The sequence below is a fragment of the Paralichthys olivaceus genome, chromosome 4 (genome assembly GCF_024713975.1).
Source record: "Paralichthys olivaceus isolate ysfri-2021 chromosome 4, ASM2471397v2, whole genome shotgun sequence".
NCBI lineage: Eukaryota > Metazoa > Chordata > Actinopteri > Pleuronectiformes > Paralichthyidae > Paralichthys > Paralichthys olivaceus.
The window spans coordinates 6,106,887-6,132,135 of record NC_091096.1 but is presented as its reverse complement, the minus strand read 5'-3'; the positions used below and the strand labels follow the sequence as shown (position 1 = coordinate 6,132,135).

Below are 25,249 nucleotides of genomic sequence, written 5' to 3'. Positions count from 1 at the left end.
GCCGCCGACCTGGCTGGAGACACTACATTGACCGTCATGCACCACCGGAAACGCCCTGGAGGAAAGCGTCGGCGCGCTAACTGTGGCGCTAACGTCACTTCTCTCTCATCAGTTCAGCGCTATTAAACTTATATTTTTTATATTTTTGAACAGCTGACAGAACCAGTGGGACGATGCTTTCCAGCGTTTATCGCCCAGAGGAGCCGAGTTATCTTCGGTGTGATGCTAGCAGCTAGCTACGGGATGTCGTTTCCATGGTGATGAAACTTTACGCTAAACTCGCTAGCTGTTCTCTCCCTGTGTTTATTTATTTATTTATTTGTAAAGCAGGTTGTCACCATTTATATTAATGGCTTCGTCGCTATAACGAATAAGGATGTCGTTGGGTTCCAGTAGTAATGGCGCCCGCGTTTTACACTGTGAATCGCCACCGACGCTCAGAGAAACAGCACGAGCAGCAGCAGGTAAGCTAACACAGGTTCATGAGTCCTGGTTTCATTTAAGCTTTTACTGTCTGTGAATTATTCTGTCCACACGTTTCACTTCCCAGAGACTCACGACAGCTCCTTCCGGCTGAGATTCAACAGTCTGACCCTGGACGAACTGAGGTAACCTGGATTTCTGTCGACTCGTTTCTTGCAGTGACACTCAGCAAAAGTATTGGTTTTTAATTAGATTCATTCATGGGTCCATTAGTCAATCAGTCAGGTTAGGTCAAAAACAATCTGACACTAGTGCACACAAGAAGCACAATACTCAGAGTAATTATAAAGCAAATAGAATATAATAATAATAATAAACTGTATTTATGTAGCACTTTTTAAAAACAGAGTTTATTAGCAGGATGCAATGTGACAAGGTGTTCGGAAACAGTGTAGTGTTCACATTAAATGAATAAATAAAGAGCTTTGTCACTTGAAAACTTGAACACATAGGAGCAGTAATATGACAATAAAGGTAAATGAACAAGTGAAATAAAAGATGAAAAGAAAATGATGAAAACACAATACAAACACCTCACATTAAAGTCAATAAAAAGGGGAGAATTAAAGGAAGTCCCTGACTCCGCGAGCCTTATCTCTTAAGGTAGGGCCGTTCCAATGCCGAGGGGTCCTGACGGCAAAAGCACGGTCACCTTTTCAACCTTGGCTTTGGAACAGCAAGCAGGGCTCCACCTGAGGATCTAAGGCTGCTTCTACAAAAGAAGTCAAATCAAGCTAGATACAAAAGAACATTATAAAACATGAAAACAACAAAAATAGATAATGGCCATAGAATATTTTAATCAAAAGTAGTTGATGAAACTGACACAAAAATAGCAGAAGAAAACACTGTAAGCACTAATGAAGTATTCAAGCACTGAGCATTTAATTATGGAGCTATGTTCACTTTGTGGTCAGTATCTCTCTATCTCTCTTTCCTTTCCAGCATAGTCCCATGATATAAAAAGACAGATAACATTTGAAGATCTAACCTAAAATAGACCACATTAAATGCCCAAATATTAAACACAGTCTGAACTAAAACATTTGACTTTAAAACACCTATATACACAATTAACAAACTGAGGACTCAAGTACAATTTCCTACACAACCTTTTTTTTCTTGGCAGTGATGAGCTTGACAGGCGAACTAAGGAAACCCAACGACTTCAAGAAGAAGTAGAAAATGCGACCAAAGATGCCTTGGAAAGGTTTGGCTGCAAATATGAAATCAATAGCTCACCTGGACAAAGCTCCCACAGCCACGGGTTTAATGTCTGTGAGTACAACTGTGTCACCTAACATCTTATTGAGCCAGACAATTAAAAAGAGGAGATTTCATTTCAGACAATGTTGATCAATGGATTTGATATCCAGCTGTGCATTGAAAATCAAAAGCTCAGTCTATGTAACTGATAAACGACATGTTTCACTGACCCTTAACTTACCAACAACACACACAGTGTATATTTTAAACCTCATCTGTTCTTTTGGTAGATAACCCACCTGGGGATTTTACCATCTTTCCCACCCACACTCAGGCAGTGACTCAGCATCTGGACTGTGGTCTGGATATTTTAAACCAAGAGGTGCTTGAAAGGCAGATCAGCTCTCCTGGAAAAAAGGTTTTGGAAAATGCACTAGATGATGGTTTTCAACAGCTGCCTGGCTTGCAGCTAAGAAAGGTCTATACTTGTATTTCATCCATGAATGTTCTTAGTTTGATGTTGTCTGAATGACTGAATTGATAATGCTTCCTTTATATCTCTCCTTATTTTCACAGACACATGATCAAACTGAGACATTCAGTGTTGACAAAGCCATCGTGAACCTGCATACTAAGCTGCATGAAGTCCAACTGGAGAAGGATGTGTTGTCCAACCTCAGGTGAACACACTGATGACATTTTACTTCAGTAAAGATTGTGTTTAAAATCACATTTTTATTTGTAGACTGAAGGATTCGAGGAATCATGTTGATCAGATGGAAAAGATGCTGTGCATGTTGGAAGAGCTCCAGAACATCAAAAGGGCCGCGGACCAGAAGCTGCAGGACACAGAGGATGAGGCGTTGGCACTTAGCAGGAAAGTGGAGACACTGGAACAGATTATGAAGGAGACGTATTCTACACTGTTATCTCATGAGAGTCGATGTGGTGACAGCTACGTCACCAATCTTTCAAGGCAGCCATTCCCAGCTGCTAAGTTAACTGAGGATCGTAGCAATGACACAATCGAGCTACAGAAGAGATGCTTAATGGTAAATAGAAAATTTTAGTTGCACATCATGTTCAGTGGGCTTAATAATTTTCAATCTATTGTGTTTGATTTATTTGTTTCATCTGTTTTATGGCAGTCAATAGAACATCTTGGGAGTGAAGAACACAGTGGAGAAAATACACAAAAACAAAGGTAATTTAATGCAAGCCAAATATTCTCCTGTTTTCAACAAGGACTTGTCAACTTGTAAAGTACAAATTGCATTTTACATTTTATAGATGTAACCGAATTGGAGTTGATTTCAGACCTAATTTAATATTTGCATATTAATATCAAATCATCATTAAAGATGTGTAAGGTTGTGATGGGGCAGATAAAAAAGTTGCTTGTTGTCTTTAATCAATTCTTGTGTTTTCAGTAAAGCTAGATATTTGCATGAAAATATAAGAAATGAAATTATGCATCCCACTGCAGTGATAATGAGAACTCACATTTCTCTCTTAGAAGTGAAGAACTGATAGCAAGTCTGTGCCAGGAGATGGCGCTGTTGACTGACCAACTGAGCTCATCCAAACACAACAGCGTCAGCTTGAGTGTTAAATTGCAACTGCTGAAGTAAGTTTCCAAATCATTTCAGGCCTTTTTTCATTCTGCGGAAGTTTGAAGTCAAATTTTTAATTAATAATTTACTGTTGATTTTCTAAATTAATGTATATTTGTCAAAAACATATTTTTTCCACTTCCAGGAACCTCACTGAAAGGCAGACGTCATTGCACCAGTGTCAGATCAGTGAACTTGAGTCAGATATTAGCAGCAATAAAAATAAGGTAAGCAATCTAGAATAATATTATGAGCAGTAGTGTAATCAGTGAAACACTGACGCTGGTAAATATTAATTGACATTAACCTGCAGTGTTTATCTCTTTTCACTTGACCAAAGTGGCCTGAGGATAACAAACACAACAGCCATCTTGTAAACTTACTTTGTTCCGTGTTAAATTCTAATCATGATTCTTATCATAACGAATGTAGTGAAGCAACAATGATGATGAAATCCTACCTGGTTCTCCCTATGTCAGGATGAATACAACAATATTTTTTATACAGTTTGTGAATGTCATCTGTGTCATTATAGGTTTGCTGTCTGGAGCAGCAGCTCCTTCAGGTTCAGTCTCAACTAGCGGATGCGCGAAGAGAAAAAGAGCGATCTTTGCAACAGAGAGAGGAGCTTCAGTTCCAGCTCAGTAAACTTAAGGTGCCATAAGAAACTGTATGAAAGATGTATGCTTTGTCTTCTGTTGTTATCATATACCCAAAGTCCCCATATAGATGCATATTTACACTGAGGATCACTGTTAAAAGTGGAAACTGAAGTGTCAGGTTGAGTTTTCTGTTTGTTATTTGAATGATACCAGAGTTATGTGTTGCCTAATTATGACAGAGTAACGTTAAGAGTCGGAGCTTTGTAATCTGCTTAGTGAAAGACTATTGCCAGGCTCAGATGGAGGCTCTGGTTGGCTGGTGGGCTTTGCTGACTGAGAGGTTTACTGACTGACACCATACTGCCTGTCTTAATAATGTCCACACGTTGCATTTATCTCAGTAGAGGCATCTGTGTCATGGGGCAACAATTTGGTGACTTATTTTAACTGTGAAAGTAAATGACAGAAGCATAAAATCAGCCCATTTGGGGGGTTCATTCATTTTGTGAGGCAACACAAACATGTAGAAATAATCAACAAACTTGTTGACACTGTATTTAAATTAACATTGACACATTTCCAAGAAAGACACAGAAGCCTAGTGAGTAGTTATAGTGACCTCGTTACCTGTGAACATGCAGAACGAACTGAAACTGCTCAGAGGGGTTTCCATACAAGCAGGATGTGTCTGTCCAGTCAGAATAACACAAGATGAAATGTAAAGCTACTTTCTCTCCCATGATTAAGATCATATTCTCTTACTATGTTAAAAGATTACTGCTTTCTGTTCTCTCCTGCTTTATCCTCCAGAGGTGCTGTGAACAGCAGCAGTTTGAGCTCCAGGTGGAGGTAAAGGCCCTGAGAGGAGGGCTGGAGGAGGCCAGGGAGCAGCTTCACAGAGTCGGAGAGGAGAAAAATTGCTTACAGGCTCTGCAGGATCAGAGGACCCAGGAGGGGAGGAAAGCCCAGGAAGTCCTGCGGGAGAAAGATGAGGAGCTCCAGCTCAGGCTGCAAGAAGCCCAGCAGGTAAGAGATCATTGCTACCATAGGTTTCTGGAAACCCTGATCTGCTAACCACCTGCTTGTTTTAATGGTACATTGATATTAAGCAAAACAGATTTTTCCAGCATCATTCTTGGTGCCAGACTCTGCACATAGAAGGAGAGGCACTGAGGCTGAAGCTGGATGACAGAGACAAGCTGATAGACATTCTGCAGCTGCAGCTGGAGAGCAGTGTACAGATGAAAGCGCAGCACAGCCACACGATCGACAACCTTCACCAGAAGAACAACCTCCTCAGCAACCAGCTAAACCAGCACAAGCTGGAGATTCAGCAGCTCAGGGTCAGGAACAAAAATATGATGACAGAATAATTTATATTTCTAAACCAACTCCCATAACCATAATTACTTTTCTTCCTCCATCTTGTGTCATATGCTGATCAGGCTGAGTTAGACCAGCACAAGTCAGACCTGGCCACTGCAGAGCAAGAGAGGCGGCATCTTCAGGCGTCTGTGGCTGAACAAAGTCAGCGTGTCCGGGAGGAAACTCTTGAGAAAAGACAGCTCACCTCCCAATTGGAGATCCAGCGTATTCAGTTACTCGCCCTCACAAGTGAGTTGAGCTTTAGTTATGTTTAACCAGAGATATCACATCACCCTAACTATGGTGAGGAACCTAAACATAATATAATAATAATTATAATAATGAATAAATAGTTTGATATCATTATTATGTTCGATCCTTCACATGACTTAATTAGATTATTCAAACACATTCATCATCAGCAAATCACACATTTTTTGAGATCACAATTCTTTTGTAGGCCCCCTGGATAGTGAAATACAAGTGTCTTTATTAATTAACGCATAATATAGTATCGCCTCTCACCTTTATGTATGAAGTCAAACAAGGTCTTTAGGATTTTTATCACCTCTGTTCTGCAGATAAGTGTAACCAGGTCCTGTAACTCTACAGGAATCACTGCTCCCTCCCTCTCTGTCTCTAGAAAGAGTTCAGCTCTCACATATTTTTCCTCCAAATGAAATGATCTTCTTGTCCTGCTGTGTTAGAAAAACAAGGAACCATGTTTGGTATGTTTACACTGTCAACTAAGCCTTCCATTGTTGCACATGTTTGGTTATGTGTTAAAGTGTGTGTCTCCCTGTGGATTTAATGCATGTGTTTTTGTGGGCATGATTTCAGAGGAGCATGAGGAGCTGCGGCGGCTCCACAGCTGTAAGAGCGATGAGCAGGAGGGTGTGGTGCTGAGGCTTCGGAGTCAGCTAAGGGACACTCATGATGAGCTGGACCAGGTCAGGATTACCCTGAGGACACTGGAAGGAGCCGGCGGACACGGTTAGAGACACATCATTATTTAAACTGAAACTTAATTAAAACATCTGATATATGAATAAACATCAGAGAAAATGAACTTGATTCGCATCCAACTGTGATTAAGTGCTCTGATAACAGTGATTTACTTTGGACTGTAATGAAACATAGGAATGCTGACAACTCTTGCACAAAAGATAACAGTACAGTTCATTGAAAACTGCAAATATCATTATCATTCAAGCTGCATTTCTGTCTGAGAGATCGAAGCTGGCACGTAGAAAGTCTGTCCAACAATAAAACTCTGTGATTTATGTTCTCGGTGTCTTCTGTGCATGTGTTCTTTCTGTGTGGGTTTTTCTGTGATGGTTTTCTCCATCTCAGGCCTCCGAGTAGCACTGGACATGCAGAAGGAAATCACTGGCAGAAGAGAGCAGGTCGACTCTCTGCAGAGCAAAATCCAACATCTAGAGGAGACTGTGGAGAAGCTGCACCAGGTGTAACTTAATGTACCATGTCTGTGTAGATCAGTCACTGCTTTCTCTCCTCTCAAGTTAAACTTACATGTTTTGGCTTCTTTATTTTACCCAATTGATTTAACTTAACCATTAAAGAAAACTATAGTATTTAGTTTTTTTAATTTAATATTCACGATACATTTTGTTTATAGTCCTTTATAACCTTTGAAATATATATATATGCAATTTAAATATTTCTTCAGACATCACGGTGAACAAAAATATCAAAAAGCACGAACACTGGCTACAACTATCAGTCATTCAAACCAAGAAAGAACACAACGTGTTGTTCCTCTAAACTGTGACAGATTAGCCATTCACACCGTAGAGATCTCAGTGTCTCTAATCACTAACAAAAGCCAGTTCCAGTGCTTTCAAGTGGATCAGCTATTTGAAATACATGTTTTGAGTTCATTTATTGTGTATTGTATTTATTTTTCGTGACTAAGAATTATTTCCGCATCCCCACAAAACAATAAATGACTTTTTAACAACAGTTTGTTTGTTCTCGTTTTTCAGGAGAAGCATCACCAGAGCCGAGAGAACCAGCGTCATCTCGGGGCGCTCACCTTTGTCAGGGAAGAGAAGAAGCAACTTTCCAGTGAGCTGGAGGCGCTTCATTCCAAAGACCAACAATTAAGGGACCGGATTGGCCAGCTGGAGGCAATCCTTCACAAGGTGGTGATTTACACCTAGTATTTTAACAAGATGCAGCTTTTGGAGAAAGCTGAAGAAGATGCTCACTGGTTTCACATCAAAACAATACAAACCTATTTATACAAGTTTCCTGAAACCTTTCAACATTGAAGAGTAAGAATTTGTACAAAAATATATTTTGTTTTCGAAACCAAAAACCACATCGTTCCTGGTTCACATCCATTTGCAGTTCTTTTCCCAGTCGTCTGTCTTCTGCCAGCTGTCTAATAGTATACTAAGAGCCCTAAAAATGATGTTTAAAAAAAGTATATGGTTTTGAAAGATCTTAAAAGGAGAAAGAAAGGGCCAAATGTTCAACTGCCTCACAACATAAATACCTATATTATCTCGGTAACTTCATTTCACCTTATAAGGCTTGACTTTAAACAGCTGCTATGCTCATCTGGAACAAAGCAAACATTTGACTTCATATTTTCAGATTGAATAAGAACTTAATTAAACCCTTTCCTGTGTCTGTCTCCGTCACTGCTCTTCTGTCTTTAAGATATCAGAGAGCTTTGCAGACTGTAAAGATTTCATCCAGCTGCAGGAGCAGCAGTTTTATCGCCTGAAACTCCAACACGCCCTCGACCTGAAGGTAGAGCTGATTACATGCAAAGAAGAAGTATGACTTGTCAACCCTATATAGAGTATGCCTTTGTACAGTATGTAAAATATACTCATATTCAATTTAGATACATAATGTTTGATAGTAATGTATATATTAGTTAGATTTACTGAACAAAAACAAATAATGTTGAAACTTTCTTTTGATTTTCTGTAGGAACTCCAAGGTCAGAATCTGCACTCCACTCTGAATCTATCTCCACCAGACCTGAATTCCCCGAATCCATCGGCACTCAGTGCTCCACCCTCGTCGCAGCACGCCTCCAACTCCCAGATCAAGGTGCAGTCAGAAACTCCATGTATTCTGCTCATCTCCCACAGCTCCAGCTCATCAAGTGCATGTGTGAATTATTGTGTATTTGGCAGCTCAGACACAAGCTCAGCACATCTGCTCAGGCTTTAAATCAAAAACACACACACACACACAGTACTGCATTCCTGTGGTCAGGAGAAAGACGGGAGTATAAATCATTTCATTGCGCAAGTTAAACCATTGTTCGGAGTCTTTTCTTTATGTGTCATTGTCCTGCCTTCCCTGCTTTCTCTGTTTAAGTGCAGGCTAATCAGACCAAATATTGATAACGTTAACATCACCCCTGCACTGCACTGACATCGTCTTTCTCCAGACGAGCCCCTCCCGGCAGCTCAGGTCTCTCGTCAAAGAGCTGCGAGGAGCGATTTCGGAGAACCACAGACCACACACCGATAACAGCCCCGCTGGCAGAAGCTTCCACAGGAGGAGGTCTGCACCGGAGAGAGAGCACAGGACCACATTGTACGTGTGGGTCTGTTCCTACACACTGCGAGGATTAACTTTGCTCTTAGGCCAGCTCAGATCACATCTGAAAGTCATGTGATGTTACTAAGTGGGCAGGAAGTCACTGGAGTGTTGTAGAAGGGATGATACACACATGAGTGGATTCACTGAGCACACGTGTTTCACTGTACTGTAACGTACCATTAAAACCAACCGTCATCATAGAGTTTTAAAATTACGTATGTGACGTTGCGTGTTAACAACTCATTAAATGTGATGGCGTTCCAGATGTAATATCCTTATATTTTTATTTATCCTTTCACTTGCAGCAGTACTGACGAGGCTGAAGAAGTAAAAGTTAACTCCACGATAAGAAGAAAAACCTGCAGCAGGTAGGGAGAAACCTAAACAGGTCGCTTTTTTTGTTTGTCTTGAGGATACAATATAGTTACACAGCATTTAGTCATGTGACCTTTCACCCTCTCATGCAACATGCAAAGCGCCGCTGGCTGTCCAATGTAATGTGATGTGCGTCTGTTTGCACTGTGTACAGTGAGCCACATTTCCTGACCAAAGCTGAGCTGAATGGAAAGACAATCAACAAGGATTCCTTCAGGGAGAGTGAGTTCTCATCAATAGGTCGATCAATTCAAAAGGACAGCAGCTAAGCTCTTAAGTAATTGATTAATCATTCAAAAACATTTTCTTGAGCGAAACTGGCGACCCTTCACTGGTTCCTCTCAAATATGAGGATTTGCTTTTGTTTGTTTGAAGTTGCTCGAAATAAAAAACACTTGAGGAAATTTTCACCAGGTTAATCAACTTATGATTATTCTTGTTATTACAAGAATAATCATAAGTTGCAGCCTCACGTAAGGTTGAGCTAATAAACTGTGGACTTTTGCAAATACCAACATTTGATTATCTAAAATAGAGTTAACGGCTCATCCAGGCCGCCTTGTTCCGAGTCCAGCGACTGCAGTGAGGTACACATCCTCGCCACAGCTCCTCTCACTGGACCGCAGGTCACCCGTCCACACCCTCCTGACCTCTGACCCACACAGCTGACATTGACACATCAGACGTGAGGCTGGCTCCTCGTTCCAGTAAGTTGTTGATATTTAACTTAAGAGTATCACATCACCATGAACACTGTGTGATAGATTGTGTTCGAGGACATCTCAGTGTTAGTCAAGTAAACTATTAGACTACTTTTACTTGGATTACTTAAATTATAAGAAATTAAACATGTTCCATGCACCATAATGAGAAGAGAAGTGAAATATTTAAAACGAGCCGCCTCCCTGCTAAGACCGAGACATATATGTTTTTGTTCCTTATATTACTGCATCAGATAAAACAGACACATTAACTTTTTCTTCAGCTGTAGCACTGAAACAAATGAGGATGTAATGACACAACTGAAAGCTGTGCAGGATTAGGTGTTTTTGTTTGTGACCTTTATCAGGTCGCAGACTTTACATACAAATGTCTAAATGATATTGATTGATCTCTTTAATGCCTGCATGTTTTTTTTCCAACAGAAAGCTCATATTCTGAGCAGCTCACCAGATGAAGTTGGATGTCTAAAGAAGATTTTATAAAAATTCCCCAATCAAGTGATTTTTCTATAATTTATTGTTTTAATAAAGTGTTTTTCTAAATACAAAAGAAGTGTTTGATGATTATTTCAAAAGTCTTAATGAGTCTTGAGTCAATTTATTTACAAAGGTTATGCCCATTTTGTGTTGCCGGCCATGAGCAGTAAAGTCTGTTACAAGAAGATCTTGTATGATTACTTTTTGGAGACATAATGTATCTGTAAACTAAAGAGAAATGTTAATGAATTAATGTTCTTTATAAGTAATTGCAGGTTTCATTGTTCGTATACAATATGTGAGAAAGGTGTTATTCACATTAAATGTCTTAAAATACTCAGAAAGATGCGTCCTTTTTTAGAGATGATACAGAAACTGCGAGAAAACCGGCTGTACTGAGAATTTTTTTCACATCTGCTTGTCATTGTGGCTTTTTTAAAGATCATTTCCTGTATTCAAATGCAGGATTCATAGCCTGTTTACATATTTCCTGTATTCCGTTGCTGTGCACACATACTAACGCATGCTAACGCTGGTCTTCTTTTGAAGTCTGTCTTTAGGAATATAGCGTTATCTTTTCCTTGTCATTCTTTATCTGTTGTGTTACCAAACTCCTGACATACACACATCTTAGGGTTTCATACTCTGCATCTGTTTTACTTCGTATTGACACAAAGCAGCTGCGCTCCATGTTTAATAGAAGGCAGAGGGATATGAACGATTGTGGCAGGTGTTGGTCCTCATCTCATCACTTGTTTAGGTTTTCTTTTGGAGTCAGACTCAGACTTATCAGATTCTTTATGGTACATGTTGGATTTTCAATCAGCAGCCATAAAATGTGTTATTTTCCTGTTATCTTCAGAAGTTGTGCGATAGGCAGCTGGACGTGGTTGTGTATCTTAAAGACGTTTCACTTTACTCTGCAAAAGAGACTTCCTCAGTTCTAACTGACATAATGGGACGATTCAGGTATTTAACCTGTGTTAGTTTTGCTTCTTTTTGTCAGTTTTAGTCTTTTAAACTTGACTCTTTTTTACTATCAGTGGCTCATTAAGGCTTTTAAAACTGTCTTCCCTATTTATGGCCTTGACAAGAGAACTGTTGACATTCTTTGCTTAAAAAGTTGTTGATGAAGATTGTGGAAGTCCACTGTGACCTCACATTTCAGAGTCAGTAACACTGATCTCTTCAGCCTGGAAGATAAACACAATTCATACCTCATCATTTTGACATTTTGCAAGTTCATGTCAAAATCTGCACAAGAGTGGTATTTATTATCTTTAGGGAAAAATAGTAAACTTGCCAGAGAAATGAACTACTTTCTGAAAAGTTTGGTGGCTGTTTTTATGTCCTTGTGGTTGTTCAGTTGATTCACTGGGACCTTTTGACCTTTCTTGAGACCTTTTCCATTCATCTGAAGTGTGGGGTTTCTGGGACCTTGATTTTGGACATCAGGGATGCTGTAGGAGGACGGAAGAGTGCATTCATTTGTTTGTTTCTCATTTCTAATTAAATAATAGATCACATTCATTTAGATTCTATTTATATTTCAAGTATACTTGCATTTTATTGGCTGTGGTTCCTTGTTTTGCCTTGTTCACGTCCCTGTTTCTTGGCTCTGCACAGTTTTCCTCTTCTTCCTCTTCTGCATGGTCTGCAGTAGGCGTAGGAAGTGAAGAGGCGCTGTTTAAGCACATGTCTGGGTCCAGAACAGATACCACCTTCTCAAATAACTGGAGAGCAGAGATGAGGCAACATTAGCTTGTCTCAATGAGAGATAAACATATTCTGCTTCCAGGCCTCATTCACTAACCTGTTTTACTCTTAATGTTTAATAATACATGCTTCACAGCTCGGTGTTCCAGATGGCGGTCAGCTCCACTTACCTCTGGGGTCATGTGATCCCTGTAATGGGGGTGCACAAGTAAAGGATGCTGCTTGAGTTTCTCTTCCATAGCATCCACATACTCTCTGCGAATCTGCTTCTGGATCATCTGCTTTGAGAAGCAGGCGTGCTCCTTTAAGACACTCTTTCCAGGATTTCGAGTAGAGCTACTATTTGGAGCACCATGGAAAATGATTGACGAGCCATCGATGAAGTCATCCAGGCTCATGTTTACTAAACGCCAACAACTGCTGACTGAGGAAACCTTGTTTGTTGAGGCTTTAAGATACTTGGTCTGCAGCCTCTCCTTGTACCTGCAGATTTACAGAAAAATAACTTGTCTTACAAAGCAGATGTGTGAAATACAACTTTTTGAACCGACATGGAAACAGAACGGGATGAGGATGAAGACAAACTGGGATAAGCAATCTGCAGTAGAAACGACGTATAATAAAGAAATATAACCTTGCCTCAGGAAAACTACCAGACACAAAACAGTTAACAGTGTGATTAAGTGTGTAATTGATGCTGGGCACCACAGTTATACTCTGTTAGAATAATGCGTTTCGATCGGGCACTGTAGTCCACAATATAAAATATGCATCAGTAATTATAATTTAAAAAAAAAACTCATTTCACTGACAATGATTAACAGTGACCTCTGCACTCTGAGTTCTTGGTGTGTATATAAACGGACAGATGCCGAGCCTCTTAAAGGTCAAACCTCTAACAGAAAGGAGTTACATGAATGTGACCTAAATAAGAATAAACATTTCAATAAAAGTTCAGAGGCAAGGTCACAAAAAGAGCAATTTGTTCTCATTTTAAATTCAAAAGGTTTTTGAATGTTGAAGTGGGAAAAACTTATTTCTCTTTCAATTTCAGTATGAGCAGACTTTCAGTGGACTTTTTTCATATTTGAGCAGTTGGAAATGCAACTTAGTTTCACTTTGTATATCTGCCCTGCTTGTTTTGTCCGTTGGACACGCAGCTGAACATCAGTCATTGTGATGCTTCTGGCCTGATAGAGCTGAAACAATTAGCTGATTGATCCGAAATAAACAGCAACTATCAAAAAAAAGTGATTTAACAATTTCCCAAATCTAAACATACATAAAATCTGATTTTTTTGCTTTTTGGACAAATATAATTGTATGATAAGTATATTGTGGGGATTTGTCAATTAGTTGCAACCCTATTTATTTCATTTTATTATTTCTCAAAGTTTGATGTAACGTGCCATCCATTATTTATTTAGTTCTCTTGTAGGATGAGTTCAAAATAATAAACACTTTTATTATTCCAGTCTTTCTAGCTAAGCATATCCTGGTCTCATTTCAGAGATATTTCAATCTTTTTGAGCGGGTCCAGTTTCATCCTCTCCTCTTTCAACACATCATCTGTACGTTAATGTCAACAGGCAGCAGCTGTTGACATTAACGTACACACATACTGTAGGTCTAAATGAAGCAGTGCCCTTTTTAAATGGCAGTCTGTATATACCTACCATGATATAGTATAACATGAGTTTGGCTTGTCTATTTCTGCCGCTTCTTTAACGTCCTCTCCGAGTGTCTCCCTCCATTTCTCTGTTCTTAGATTGGTTCAGTTCAGATGAACAAAGAATAACTCTGCAGGTCCAAAGTAATAATCTTTTTATTTATAGTAACTGCGCATGTGAAACCGAGATACTTAAGTTTTACTTGTGATGGAGTATCTTTAGATTGTTGTAGCATATTTATACTTGTAGTTCATCAAAGCACTCCATTCATCATCAGCCAGAATAGACACAAGTGTCTATGTGTCACCTCATAATAAGCCCCCAGTGAAACGTGAACTTACCAAGGGAAAATGTGTTGCGTGTTTTTCATCTCCATGGCTCCTTATTATTTATTGATTTGAAAAAAATCTTCTCTCTGCTGATAACGTCTCTTCCGTTAGTGAAGTAGTAAACGTCCTGTGTAGTTTGTTGCTTGGTAACCATGACAGTGTGACTCGTTGCACGAGAAAAAGAGGAGGAAGTTGATTTACTTTAAATTAAAGTCATAAACTGTAGAAGGCTGTATGTTCAGTCCACCATGAGTATCATTGAAGTGACTCAGATTTAATCAAGTACTGAAGCCTATACCTCAGAAGAACTTTGAGGTACTTGTACTTTACTCTCTGTACTTGGTGACACTGTTCTGATGTGGTGCCTTTAGAAGCTAGTTATTCAGTGGGTCCTTCATTAGTTTGCATTCAGGACCAGGAAACCCCACAGCTGATCTCCACTGTCCTCCTTCAGAATAATAACACCTGCCCCCAGGGCCGTTAGTAGGGTATGCAACGTGGGCCTCGAGTGGAGAGGGGGCCCCTGAAAATGGCTGATTATGTTAGTTCACGTCAATGACAATTTTGTCTTCATATATGACTGCATGTGCACAGTTCAACCCATTCACAAGGCCCCATGCCACAAGCTTTCTGCTAAAAGCTTCTTAACTCTGGAGGTTTGGTTGAAAACTAAAACATCTAAATGTGTGTTTATGATTTTGTGGGGGGGGGGGGTTGCTGTGTCAACCGTGTGTGATTGATGTGTAATAGAATGATATGAATGTGTGGGTGAATGGATGACTGTACTGTGAAGCACTATGAATCAAGACTAGAATAGTGCTACTTAAATACTAATCAGTACTTATTTCTTGTGCTCCTCTCCGGAGTTCCTCAGGGTTGCGTGCTCAGCCCCCTCCTGTTCATGCTGCCCCCCCTATGTCTGCATTCTCAAACTCTATTGTGAAGTTTGGCAGGTCTAATAAATCAGTTTAGTTAGTTACACCTACGCAGTAGTGAACAGGTGTATTGTAATCAGTGGAAAACCACAGTACTACTCTCACTACCTGTTGTTAGAATTAGCTCCACCGTGGGCAGCTTCAACAGTAAAATGCTATTAACACACTCATGCATCTATTTTAACAACCATTCTAATTATATAATATATAATAACACTGAATATCAGTCCAATCATTTTTACTTTTGATACTTAAAGAACACTTGCTGGTGATACTATTTACCTTAACTTGTAATGGAGTATCTTTACATCACAATACTACTTAAGTAAAACATCTGAGTACTTCTTCCACCACTGGCCTGTAATTTTGAAGCAATAACAGAGCTTGTTAAAAAAACATACCTCAACCTAGAATAGATTTTCCATTTTGCATTAATGTTATTCCACTAGATGCTGGGTATGTGTGCACATTATATGGACTTTAGATTTACTACACCCACAGTAAACCAACTGTGAAGTGTTGAGTGTTGATATTTGATCACCTATAGGTCCATTTATATTGTTTAATATGGTCTAAGCTCTTGTGTTGGTTCAGCGACTGTGGTATACCAACACAATCACCTGTTATAGTCAGTCAGGTCTTTCTCTTATCTTACAGTTTAAGTTTCACATGCCAGTAGCACATTAAGAAAAGTTATAGTTATGAAGATAAAACCAGAGGGGGTTGTCTTTATGTGAGGAGCCCATTGTTTAAATACTGAGCACTAGAGGGCTCCCGATGTTAGATAATTTGTCCGATTAGTATCCTGGACCCAGTCCAATACAACCATCATTGTTAAAACTAACACTTTTTTTCTCAGGATACTACTAATTTGTGATTTTAATTCAGCTCCATTACATAAGTGAACATATTTCATTATAAAAATGTCAGTATACTGCACTCAGATAACAGGAAAATAACCCAGAAGTATCAAAAGAACTGTTCTCATGTGGGAAAAATAGCCTAAATATAATTTACTGTGTGAGCAGCATTTCAATGTTGAGCTCCTTATATAAAGTTAATATTGATGCTTTATTTAATTCTTTACTTGAGGCTAAAACAAAGTATGACGTTGAAGCTGACGATTATATGTTTAGTAAAATTCTTATCTGCAATGTAAGTAGAAACTGTAACTGTCAAAACGTTGTAAAGTAGTGACACATGCTGAAGTATCTGCGTCAGTTTTTAATTGAACTGTGTGAAGTTTACCAGAACTGCTCTTAACTTTATCAGTAGTTTCCTAACATATGATTTAATTTCTATTTACAGTTTCATTCATGACGACTGCTGTTGCACAGAGAAGTGATTCCTGTTGACTGGAATTAATCACATGTTGTTCCCTTTGGGGCCGATGAATTAGCTAATTAGCCTGAGTTCAGGTCCCTGGAGTGTTCCGCTGTACAAACAACAGGGGACACAGTGATGGGACAGAGAGACTTCTGTTTCCCCCTCCCTCTCTCAACACTGATGATCCCTATTTATAGCAACAAACTAACTTAGTAAACACTTTCAGTGCAGTCAGTGAACTGTCTAATTCGCCGTTTCAGTTTTTGACAGCGACACAGCCTCAGCTTGAATGAACCTTTATAACTGTGACATTTGAACGCACATTTGAGATTTGCAACCATCGTAGACACCGTCAATGCAGTGTATACTCAGTGTTAACTTCTGCATGATGGATAACACCCTGCAGTCAGCTTTGGTTAACTTTGCATGCATTCAAATAAAGTTTTTACAGTAAATTAAACATGCTCAAAGTTTTGAAGTACACATGTTGAGTTCTTACTTAAACAATATATTTATAGTCATTTAATCTTTAACAATTCTACTGTGAATTTCACAATTTTTCAAAATGTAAAATCTTTACGTAAAAACGAACTTACAACTTATTCTGTTGTGTTTACGCCATATTCAAATAAAGTTGTTACAATAAATGAAAACAAGTTTTTCAATAGTAGCACATGTTGAGTTCTCATAGAAACAAACCTTTCCCCAGTAACTTGTAATAAGAGCCATGTTTTTATACAAGACAGTCATCCACTGATTGTATCACAAAGCAACGATAAAACGCAGCGTTTAAAAGAAATGTTCTGGTGTTTCATTGGCAGCAGTAGAGCCTCCAGTCAGATGTGGAGACTGAATGGATTTGTCGTGTTTCCAGCATCTTCTCCCTGCCTATAGATTCCTCATGATGTCACTGGACAGCTCTGTGGCAACAACATGGTGTAGAAGAAATAACACAGATCTCTGAATGGATAATCGAGCCAAACCCACATTACGTCAATAACACGCCAAGTGCTTTTCTGAGGAATTTCTAAATTTAGATGGTAGATGGAGCATCACTCATGTGACGGAGCAGCTTTCTCCTGCATGACTCCGTCAGGCGGATGGTTTACTTCTCCTTGTTTGCTGATGACTTGTTTTTTAAACTGGAGCATGTGTCAAAGCTAGCACCCATTTTGTAGTTGTTGACATGGGAACTTTTCAGTTGGTCTGTCTTCACTCTGAAACTGCCGTCACGCACCTGTTGCTGGCAAAAATAAGCTTTGTGAGAGAAATGACTGCCAAAGCAATTCCTCTGTGGGTAAAATGCATGAATCTAATACTGTTTATTTTCATGATTTTTTTTTTTTTTTACCTTTAACATTAAAAACACATGTCAGGCCTTCTGGGAAATCTAGAATACTTTATATCCTCAGACCAATAAATGCAAATGTATCCTGCCTAGATAATTGAAACACACCATGGTCAAGTTATAAACAAGGCTGAATTTTTACCTCCTGAACTAAACTTTAAGTCTCTTTTTGATGAAAAACTGTTTTTCTTATCAGTCTCCTTGATTACAGTGAGGAAACACTCCCGTGACTTTGTGTACTCTTGAGCTTTACATACCGTACCTTTCTTTCCTCCTCAGGAGGATTTCCTTCTTGTGTGTCCTGACATAAATATTGAAATACGACACATCTATTATTGCTCATTGTCTACGAACAGCTCTCTAAATGGTTGCACGACGATGGCCTGACCTGGGAAAGCTCAGCCCCTTTAGAAAAAACATTTGACAGTATATATAAGGAGGCGGACAAATATATCTACAGCTCACACATGGTTTCAAGTATTGTCCTGAACCCTGATGTAACTGATGTGATCAATGCAATGGCAGTAAATTGATCAAATCTGAAAATCCCACTTTGAAATCAAATCCAAAATGGTGCTTATTGTGATCATTCTGATATTTATCTCAGAAATATTTCCATTCATCTCTTCCAGGGAGGATAACAGTGAAGGGAAGCCCCTTTTCATTATTTGTTTGATGACGTGCATTCATGTGTTTGTGTATTTATCCCACACTTACACAATTAAATAAAAAACAAAGCAACGGCGCGACACTAATTTTCCTCCAGAGACTTTCTACTTCTCATCAACAGGAAAATAAAATTGGGGGAAACTTGTGTGTTACACAGGAAATATTTTTGTTTATGGTAAAATCAGAGGCTTTGGCAGCATGCTGGCTTTTCAGAGAAACAGAGTTTATTGCCATTTTTAACTGTCTTTTATAGCCTTGAGGATGTTGAGCCACAGTAGCAAACAATACAGCGGAGGGGATGTTCTATTCTCCCAAAGTGCTTTCTGCACAGGATACAATACTGGTGGAGCATGAGACGTTTCCCCCCACGTCTTCAGTGCTCTACGGTCAACATCCTGTCAACTTTATTGTGAAGTGACCTTCGATCACTGGTCAAACAAATTCACCGCACGACCCACATTTTAATGTAATTAATATGTTATTACCTTAAATAGGTAATAACGAGTTGATTTTTTTTATTTGGATCTGCACCAAATTGCAAACACTCATAAATATCAGTTCTACAAAAATCACAGATTTTTTTTTTTTTGCATCAAGATCCATGAATTATTCTCAGAAATTAAGGAAAATTTTGAACACCAACGTCAAAGTAGTGAAAAAATTCTACCTACTGATCTGGATCCCCACCCAACTTGTATTACTTCTTTCTTGGGTCATGCCCCACACCTCCACAAAATTTTATAGAAATCACTGACAAACATTTTCATCATTAATGTATTTTCCATTGGCCTTTAACAACCGTCCATCACAAGTTCCCAGAGCCCAAGCTGTCCTCTTTAAATAGTTTTATTTACTCTCAGCCACAGTCCAAAACCCAAACGGATGCAGTTTTGCAATAATTAGTAAAAATCAGAGAAAAGCCTCAACTTCTCACATTTGAGAACATGAGGTCAGATAATATTATATATAAGGTTGAAAATATAAGGTTGTTTCATAATCTTTGTCAGACTGGGCCTAAAACACAATGCATACATTGTTACATAACTCTGACAACGGGGCTAATCAGGGTCACTGTGAAAAATTGAAATCACAATCAGCGCTTCAAAATATGTTGTCAAGGAGATCGCCTAGATTTTTCTGGCACTGTAATGGGTTGTGACAGCAGAGCCTCCTCGAATTCTTAAATTAACACTTTGCCATGTTGGACAGAGGAATTTTAAGGTCACTCCATCACTTAACCATAAACTACAGTCTGATGATGAGAAATTATTATATGTATAATGACATCTTGAATGGTCTTTAGTGTATAGAATGTAATGTTTAAGTTACAGTATAGGACACTGGATCCAACCTATAGTAAAACTACTCACACAACAATGCAAAATATATAATATATATATATATATATATAATATAAGTAAAAGTCCTACATGCAAAACCTCCAAATGTAAGTCCAGTATTAGCCAAATAAAATGAATGTGCAGTCAGGAGTTGGAAGTATTGATGCAAATGATTGGTAAACATTGTGGAAAATGTGATATGAATATGGTGTTTGTGTATTTTGAATGACACTGTGGAACGTCACAGCCTCCTACACACTGTTCTGATGAGAACAGTTTTTACCTGCTGCACTTTTAGTTTACTTTAGACAACGTATGTATTGATTTATTCTGTTTACACTGCACTTTGTTACCTCTGACATGAGGTTACGTTTTCCCTGCTTGTCTGTCTGTCAGCAATAGGCCTATTACTCAAAAACTACTCATCTCCCTGAAAGAGGGAGGAAAAAGGATTTTTTTTTTCACTTTCGTTTGCATGGTGAGATAAGCCTTAGGTTGTTTTAAAACTGTGTTGTATTAAGCAGAAGAATCTGGAAGTTGGTTATAAAGACCTCAAAGTTCACAGTACTGGAGTATGTATTCAGTTACTTTCCAGACTGCAATATGGTTAAAGTGTAGGACATTGGATTCTTTCTCACATTATCTAACATTTCTTTTGTCTGCTGAAACACAGCGAGTTCTTTCGGTCCCTGCAATCCGCTCCAAGGAGAGCGAGGAATGAATTAATCCCGAAATAAATTCACTGTAGTTTACTCCTCCCATAGAACTTAATAGCTCAGTTTGCATTAATCACTTCCAGTGAAAAGGTCTGTCAGTCCTCGTAGGTCTCCACTCCCACAGCTATGCCTGTATATCAGTCTCTGGCCTCACAAAGACTGTCTCAGCCTCGAAAATACCATGACTCAATGTCCAGTACCAGGCTCCACTGTCATTACAGCCCTGTGGGGTGGAGGACACCACTTACCGTGTCAAGCAGTATTTACAGAAAGTGTTAATGTTGTTTCTGTTGTGTTGATATAAGGAGGGAGCTGCAGGAAGGGAGGACAGATGATGGAATGCAAATGGTTTGCTGCTCCAAAAGTTTACTCTCAAGAAAAGCTGCCTTGATCTTTGCTTGATTACTGTGCAGTTTGGCTTGGTTTAAACACAGGGTTTGAAAACCTTTCTGCTACAGAGTTGGTATGATTTTCTCAACCATAAAAAACTGCAACATATAAAGCTGATGCAGATCATGGTGTAAGATCAAGTGTAAATATTAACTCAATGCTAGATAAAGACAAGAATGTGATTTAATATAAGAGTGGCCCTGCAGAAGACATACCCCAAACTAAATTTAACTAAATGTTAAATATATTTTTCTCAAAGATGGTATCTGTCATTGCAGGTAGCTCTTACGGTGCTAATGATTGTTCAGGTGTTAATTTTGTTTTAATTAGTTATTTGATGCATTAAAAAATGAGAAGAAATGTCCTGATTGACAGCTGAGACTGACTCACGATTAGTGGAGTGTATGTTTGGGCGTGACTTCGATGCAACAGCTCAAAACCACAGTCACTACTGCTCAGACTATGGCACCAAATGACCTCAATAGAAGGCTGCACCGTTTACATCGTTAGCTTAACCTTATATTTACGCTGTCTGCGGCCCATGGATTGGATATACGTACATGAAGTGTTGCTGTGGAGTTCATGGCACTGAACAGGGATGAGAATTAGAGTGTCATGTTCACATCACTGCTGATTGGAGCTGCAGTTGTCTTGCTTTATTAACGTGGGGAGGGCCAACAGGGTTCACAGGGAGGGACTCACATGCACTAATGTAAACATGAACTCAAACCGGCTGCAACAACAAACGGAGAAGCTCTGATTACAACAGGCAGAGTTCACAGTATGAGTCAGTGTCTGCACACTGTGTGCTATACGGTATCTTATTTAGAAGGTAAACTGTGTTTGCATATGGCGTCTGCAGAATTTACAGTGAAAGTATTTCCATGTGTGTCCTCAAACCGGATTAACTTTACTTTGAGACCATGTCAGCAGTCAAACTAATCTGTGTTAAGTGGCAAACAACTTTCTGTTGAGAAAGTGAGGAATAATGTGAGGCTGCAGAGTTCAGATTGCTCCTAAACACAACGTGAGTTAAAGCCCACATGATTTAACACATAACACATTTTGCACATTTCACAAATGCCTCGAAAAATCTGACATCAATAGAATACTCTCTTTCCCGAATTCTTGAATGCAGGCATTTGTGTCCCGATAAATATACTTGCTGTTCAGCCACATTTTCACTTAAGACATGTCTGCAACGTGCACGCTGAAAGCTTTTGATACTTTGTGGGGGGGAAACAGACACTAGTTTGAAGAACTTGTCCAAAATGATTTCTCTCTGGATAATAGTCTTCTTGTTGGGGTTTGAATGAATGCTGCCTTATGATCAACATGAACTTCTTTTGTGCTAACACATAGAGATGTTCACATGAGGACGCGTTCTCTGTTCAGCTTTTGTGGGCCTTCAAAGCTGGGTGTCTTCAGCGTCCCCAAAAACAAAAAAAATCAGTGTCGCTCTGCTGACCAAACATAAAACGGGACCATTACAAAGGTTGAACTGTTTTACCCCTCTTCACCCTCCCACCCTTTCTTTTGGCAGAAACAATGTTGCTGCATTACTCGACTGTTATCGTTCCCCCCCGATGATTTTTTCTGTAGAATTTTTTACTTCTCTTGTTTGAACAGATGCCGCCCCCCCTCCTGTAGCCCCCCATCCTCCGGGACTGCCATACGGCCGAGTACAATGAGGTAACACTCATTACATTAATGTTAAGAGTCCAGCCCAGTCATTTCCTTCCACCGAGCAACTTCAAACGACATGATGTATATCACTTCCAGACAAAAATCTGTCCTCTTTTGTCCGACTTTATTTATGAATGGATTATGAAAGAGACGGCTGGATGACCGCGCTCACCTTTCAGTCCCTCGACTGCGGCTCATACACCATTTGATAGCAGCATGAATCGTGGCCACCATGCAACCTCAAATGAACCCTCGGTCAATGAGAAACAGATCGCTGGGGAAAGAGGAGAGCTTTCCCAAGACTGAATTAGATTGATTTCAGAAAAGAGCTGGGTGAATCTAAGAATGACTGGTTGAGGAGTGGACACAGATTAAGTCTCTTGTCTCATTAGCTAACCTGGTATTGGACAAGGCATCTCGGCCACTACAGCCTTCCGGGTGCTCTTGATATAAGCAGCTCATGTTGTCTGTAAATACAGACTGAGGTGGCTGAAGAATTCCCAGCGTCCTGTTTCAGCCTCACACGGGTCAGATGCTGCTGGTGCCACAGAATCCAGACGCCATCGAAGAGTCCCAAAGAAATGTCACTTTTGACCTTGTCTGACTTTAAAGCTTGATCACATTCCGTGTGCTTGTGAAGACTTGATGGCATTTACAGGTGTGAAACCTTCACACACGTGCATTTCAGGTTCAAGGTAATTGTACAGTGCTCATCAGGGCGTGTGTATTTTAAAAATGGCTTCCACAGCTACAAGCCCCCTGGTGCAATGTCACACTTTGATGATACCACTTTTACGTATTCCACTGAAAAGAAATTAGAATTGCACTTCATACTTTTCAGTGAAGTGCTGAACAGGACAAACTGAACAGTTGCTTCGAACAAAAATCAATATTCACAGCTCTTTTCCAACCAGCGGACGAGTGCTGCATGTCACTGATCTCTGTTTTTTGATGCGCTGAAGCAAATTGATTTTCTATGTAGCAGCAATGTGAACGTCAGGGCTGTTTGTCCTTTTGCATGTCACACGGAAAATTTACAACATCTACACTCCCATTACAGATTATAACATGTCTTTCCCAATGAGGAAGTGTTTGCTCTCAGAGTAATGTCTGAGCTTTATATCCAATTCACAAACAACTGCATCCATGTGTTTTTGACATGACTGCGGGTTGTGAGACTAAGGGATCTCTGCACACACACGTTAAAGGCTCCACGCTACAGTTGCAGTTAGACCCAGTTTGTGCTCGCTCATGTAGAAACAAACTAGCAGGTCACAGCAGTAACCATCAGTGTTTCAAAGTAATCAACGAGGAATGTTTGAAAAAAGATAGTTTAAAAAGCTCTCGGCCCTGTCGTGAAGGGCTCTCATTCTCACCAGTAATCTGTCCAGGTAACTAGATGTAGACTTTTATGATTCAGAACACAATTTACAGAGAAATAGATTCAAAATATATTTTCACCATTGAGCACATGGGTACAGGTCTGGGTTCTGGAGAAAGGGGTTTTTTAGACGACCTTCAACAGTTTTCCTCTGCAATCTAACGTGTGGTTGCACACGAGGAGCACAAACGGGGTCAAACTGTGCTGTAACGTTTAACATTTTTTAAAAATGTCTGCAGGGGCTGTAGCCTGTGTGTCTTTCCACGTCAAAGAGAATAATTTGAAAATCGCCTGGAGGTTGTCAAACCTTTGCAAACAGCTGTAAGCGGGAGTCCACTGAGGTGCTTATCATTTGAGCGTAAAATCTACTCCACTCACATAAATGTTTATGTGCACAAGTCTTTTAGGGCCCAAAACTGTTTTTCACATCAATTCTATCAACAATAACGCTGCCAGCTATAACAGCGACTTTTTCCTCTTCACGGGAAGCACCTAAGATGTTCTCCGGCTCTTAAGATTTATGCGTTTTCGATATTTAGTGGTGGTTTGAGTCACCGTGGCCATAATGCGGACTGTAAATCATGCACATTTTCTCTCTTCTCCCACTACACAGGCATGTGTGGTTTAGGTGGGCTCCAGGAGCGGTGGCTCCACATCCTCCTGCAGCAGAGCATCACTTCGCCCGGTTCCCCCTTTATAGGAGCCCCGCCCTGAAATCAGTCGATCACGTTCAGCATCGCACTCGCACGCGTCAGACCAATCAGCGCGCAGAGGGAGCGATGGTCCGGGAGGGCGGCGGCCAATCAGAGCAGCCGCTGGTCGGACAAAGAGCCCACGTCAGCGGTGGACGGTGGTTTGAATGGCTCATTATTCATGTGCACGCTGGGCTTATTTAAGGAGCCGCGATGAGGCGAGATCGCGGGGACTTTATAAAAAGGAGGAGGTTTGTGCGACCGTGTGCACATTCGAGGACCACAACATCTGTGTCGCATCGATGTAAAATAGTTAAAAACACCGTCCCAGACGATCTGTGTTGCACCGATTTACGCACGATAAGCTCATTAAAAGATCGCCAGGTCGATACTACCTGCTGCTAATTCATCCAATAACCCTGCAAGCCTGGTGAATTACAAACTAGTTTAAAGCTCAAAATATCAGCTGGTTGAAATAAAACAAAATAAAATTATATAAACGACGCCAAAACTCAGACTGTGCGTAAAAGCGCGCTCAAACTAAGGCACGATTGAGAAAGATAATTGTTTTATTATATGAGTGTTTGAAAAGTGGTAGTGACTTCACTCGTGTAAAA

General features: G+C 39.8%; 2 protein-coding genes across 11 annotated transcripts; one reads left to right on the top strand and one right to left on the bottom strand.

Moving 5' to 3' along the window:
- Positions 1–54: 54 nt before the first annotated feature.
- Positions 55–25,143, top strand: LOC109637129 (coiled-coil domain-containing protein 158). Of its 10 annotated transcripts, none has more exons than XM_069523449.1 (24): positions 55–257; positions 331–464; positions 551–608; positions 1,613–1,761; positions 1,980–2,167; positions 2,266–2,369; positions 2,435–2,741; positions 2,838–2,893; positions 3,206–3,316; positions 3,448–3,529; positions 3,838–3,957; positions 4,715–4,930; positions 5,032–5,247; positions 5,350–5,518; positions 6,110–6,262; positions 6,623–6,735; positions 7,276–7,434; positions 7,958–8,050; positions 8,237–8,359; positions 8,706–8,854; positions 9,166–9,228; positions 9,390–9,457; positions 9,789–9,942; positions 10,381–10,507. In XM_069523449.1, exons 2-23 carry the CDS (start codon positions 377–379, stop codon positions 9,902–9,904), a joined length of 2,901 nt encoding a protein of 966 aa, XP_069379550.1. In that variant the 5' UTR covers positions 55–257; positions 331–376; the 3' UTR covers positions 9,905–9,942; positions 10,381–10,507. The 10 variants fall into 10 exon arrangements, 8 of the variants coding, with proteins under 8 accessions (XP_069379550.1, XP_069379548.1, XP_069379549.1 ...); XM_069523447.1 differs by having other exon boundaries at positions 9,771–9,942; XM_069523448.1 differs by having other exon boundaries at positions 55–464.
- Positions 11,659–14,324, bottom strand: LOC138407458 (protein FAM47E). The gene is made up of 4 exons (XM_069523457.1): positions 14,162–14,324; positions 12,321–12,633; positions 11,998–12,167; positions 11,659–11,894 (listed from the first exon to the last, which is right to left on the bottom strand). The coding sequence occupies exons 1-4, from the start codon at positions 14,194–14,196 to the stop codon at positions 11,750–11,752; spliced, it is 663 nt and encodes a 220-aa protein (XP_069379558.1). The 5' UTR covers positions 14,197–14,324; the 3' UTR covers positions 11,659–11,749.
- Positions 25,144–25,249: the final 106 nt, after the last annotated feature.

Excerpts from the sequence above, each read along its gene's own strand:
- LOC138407458 (XM_069523457.1), bottom strand. The coding sequence starts at position 14,196 with ATGGAGATGAAAAACACGCAACACATTTTCCCTTG. Across the intron at positions 12,634-14,161 it reads ACGCAACACATTTTCCCTTG|GTACAAGGAGAGGCTGCAGA; the intron begins GTAAGTTCACGT and ends GTAAATCTGCAG. Across the intron at positions 11,895-11,997 it reads GGAACCACAGCCAATAAAAT|CATCCCTGATGTCCAAAATC; the intron begins GCAAGTATACTT and ends GTCCTCCTACAG.
- LOC109637129 (XM_069523446.1), top strand. The coding sequence starts at position 377 with ATGTCGTTGGGTTCCAGTAGTAATGGCGCCCGCGTTTTACACTGTGAA. Across the intron at positions 2,370-2,434 it reads GATGTGTTGTCCAACCTCAG|ACTGAAGGATTCGAGGAATC; the intron begins GTGAACACACTG and ends TTTTATTTGTAG. Across the intron at positions 3,530-3,837 it reads TTAGCAGCAATAAAAATAAG|GTTTGCTGTCTGGAGCAGCA; the intron begins GTAAGCAATCTA and ends GTGTCATTATAG.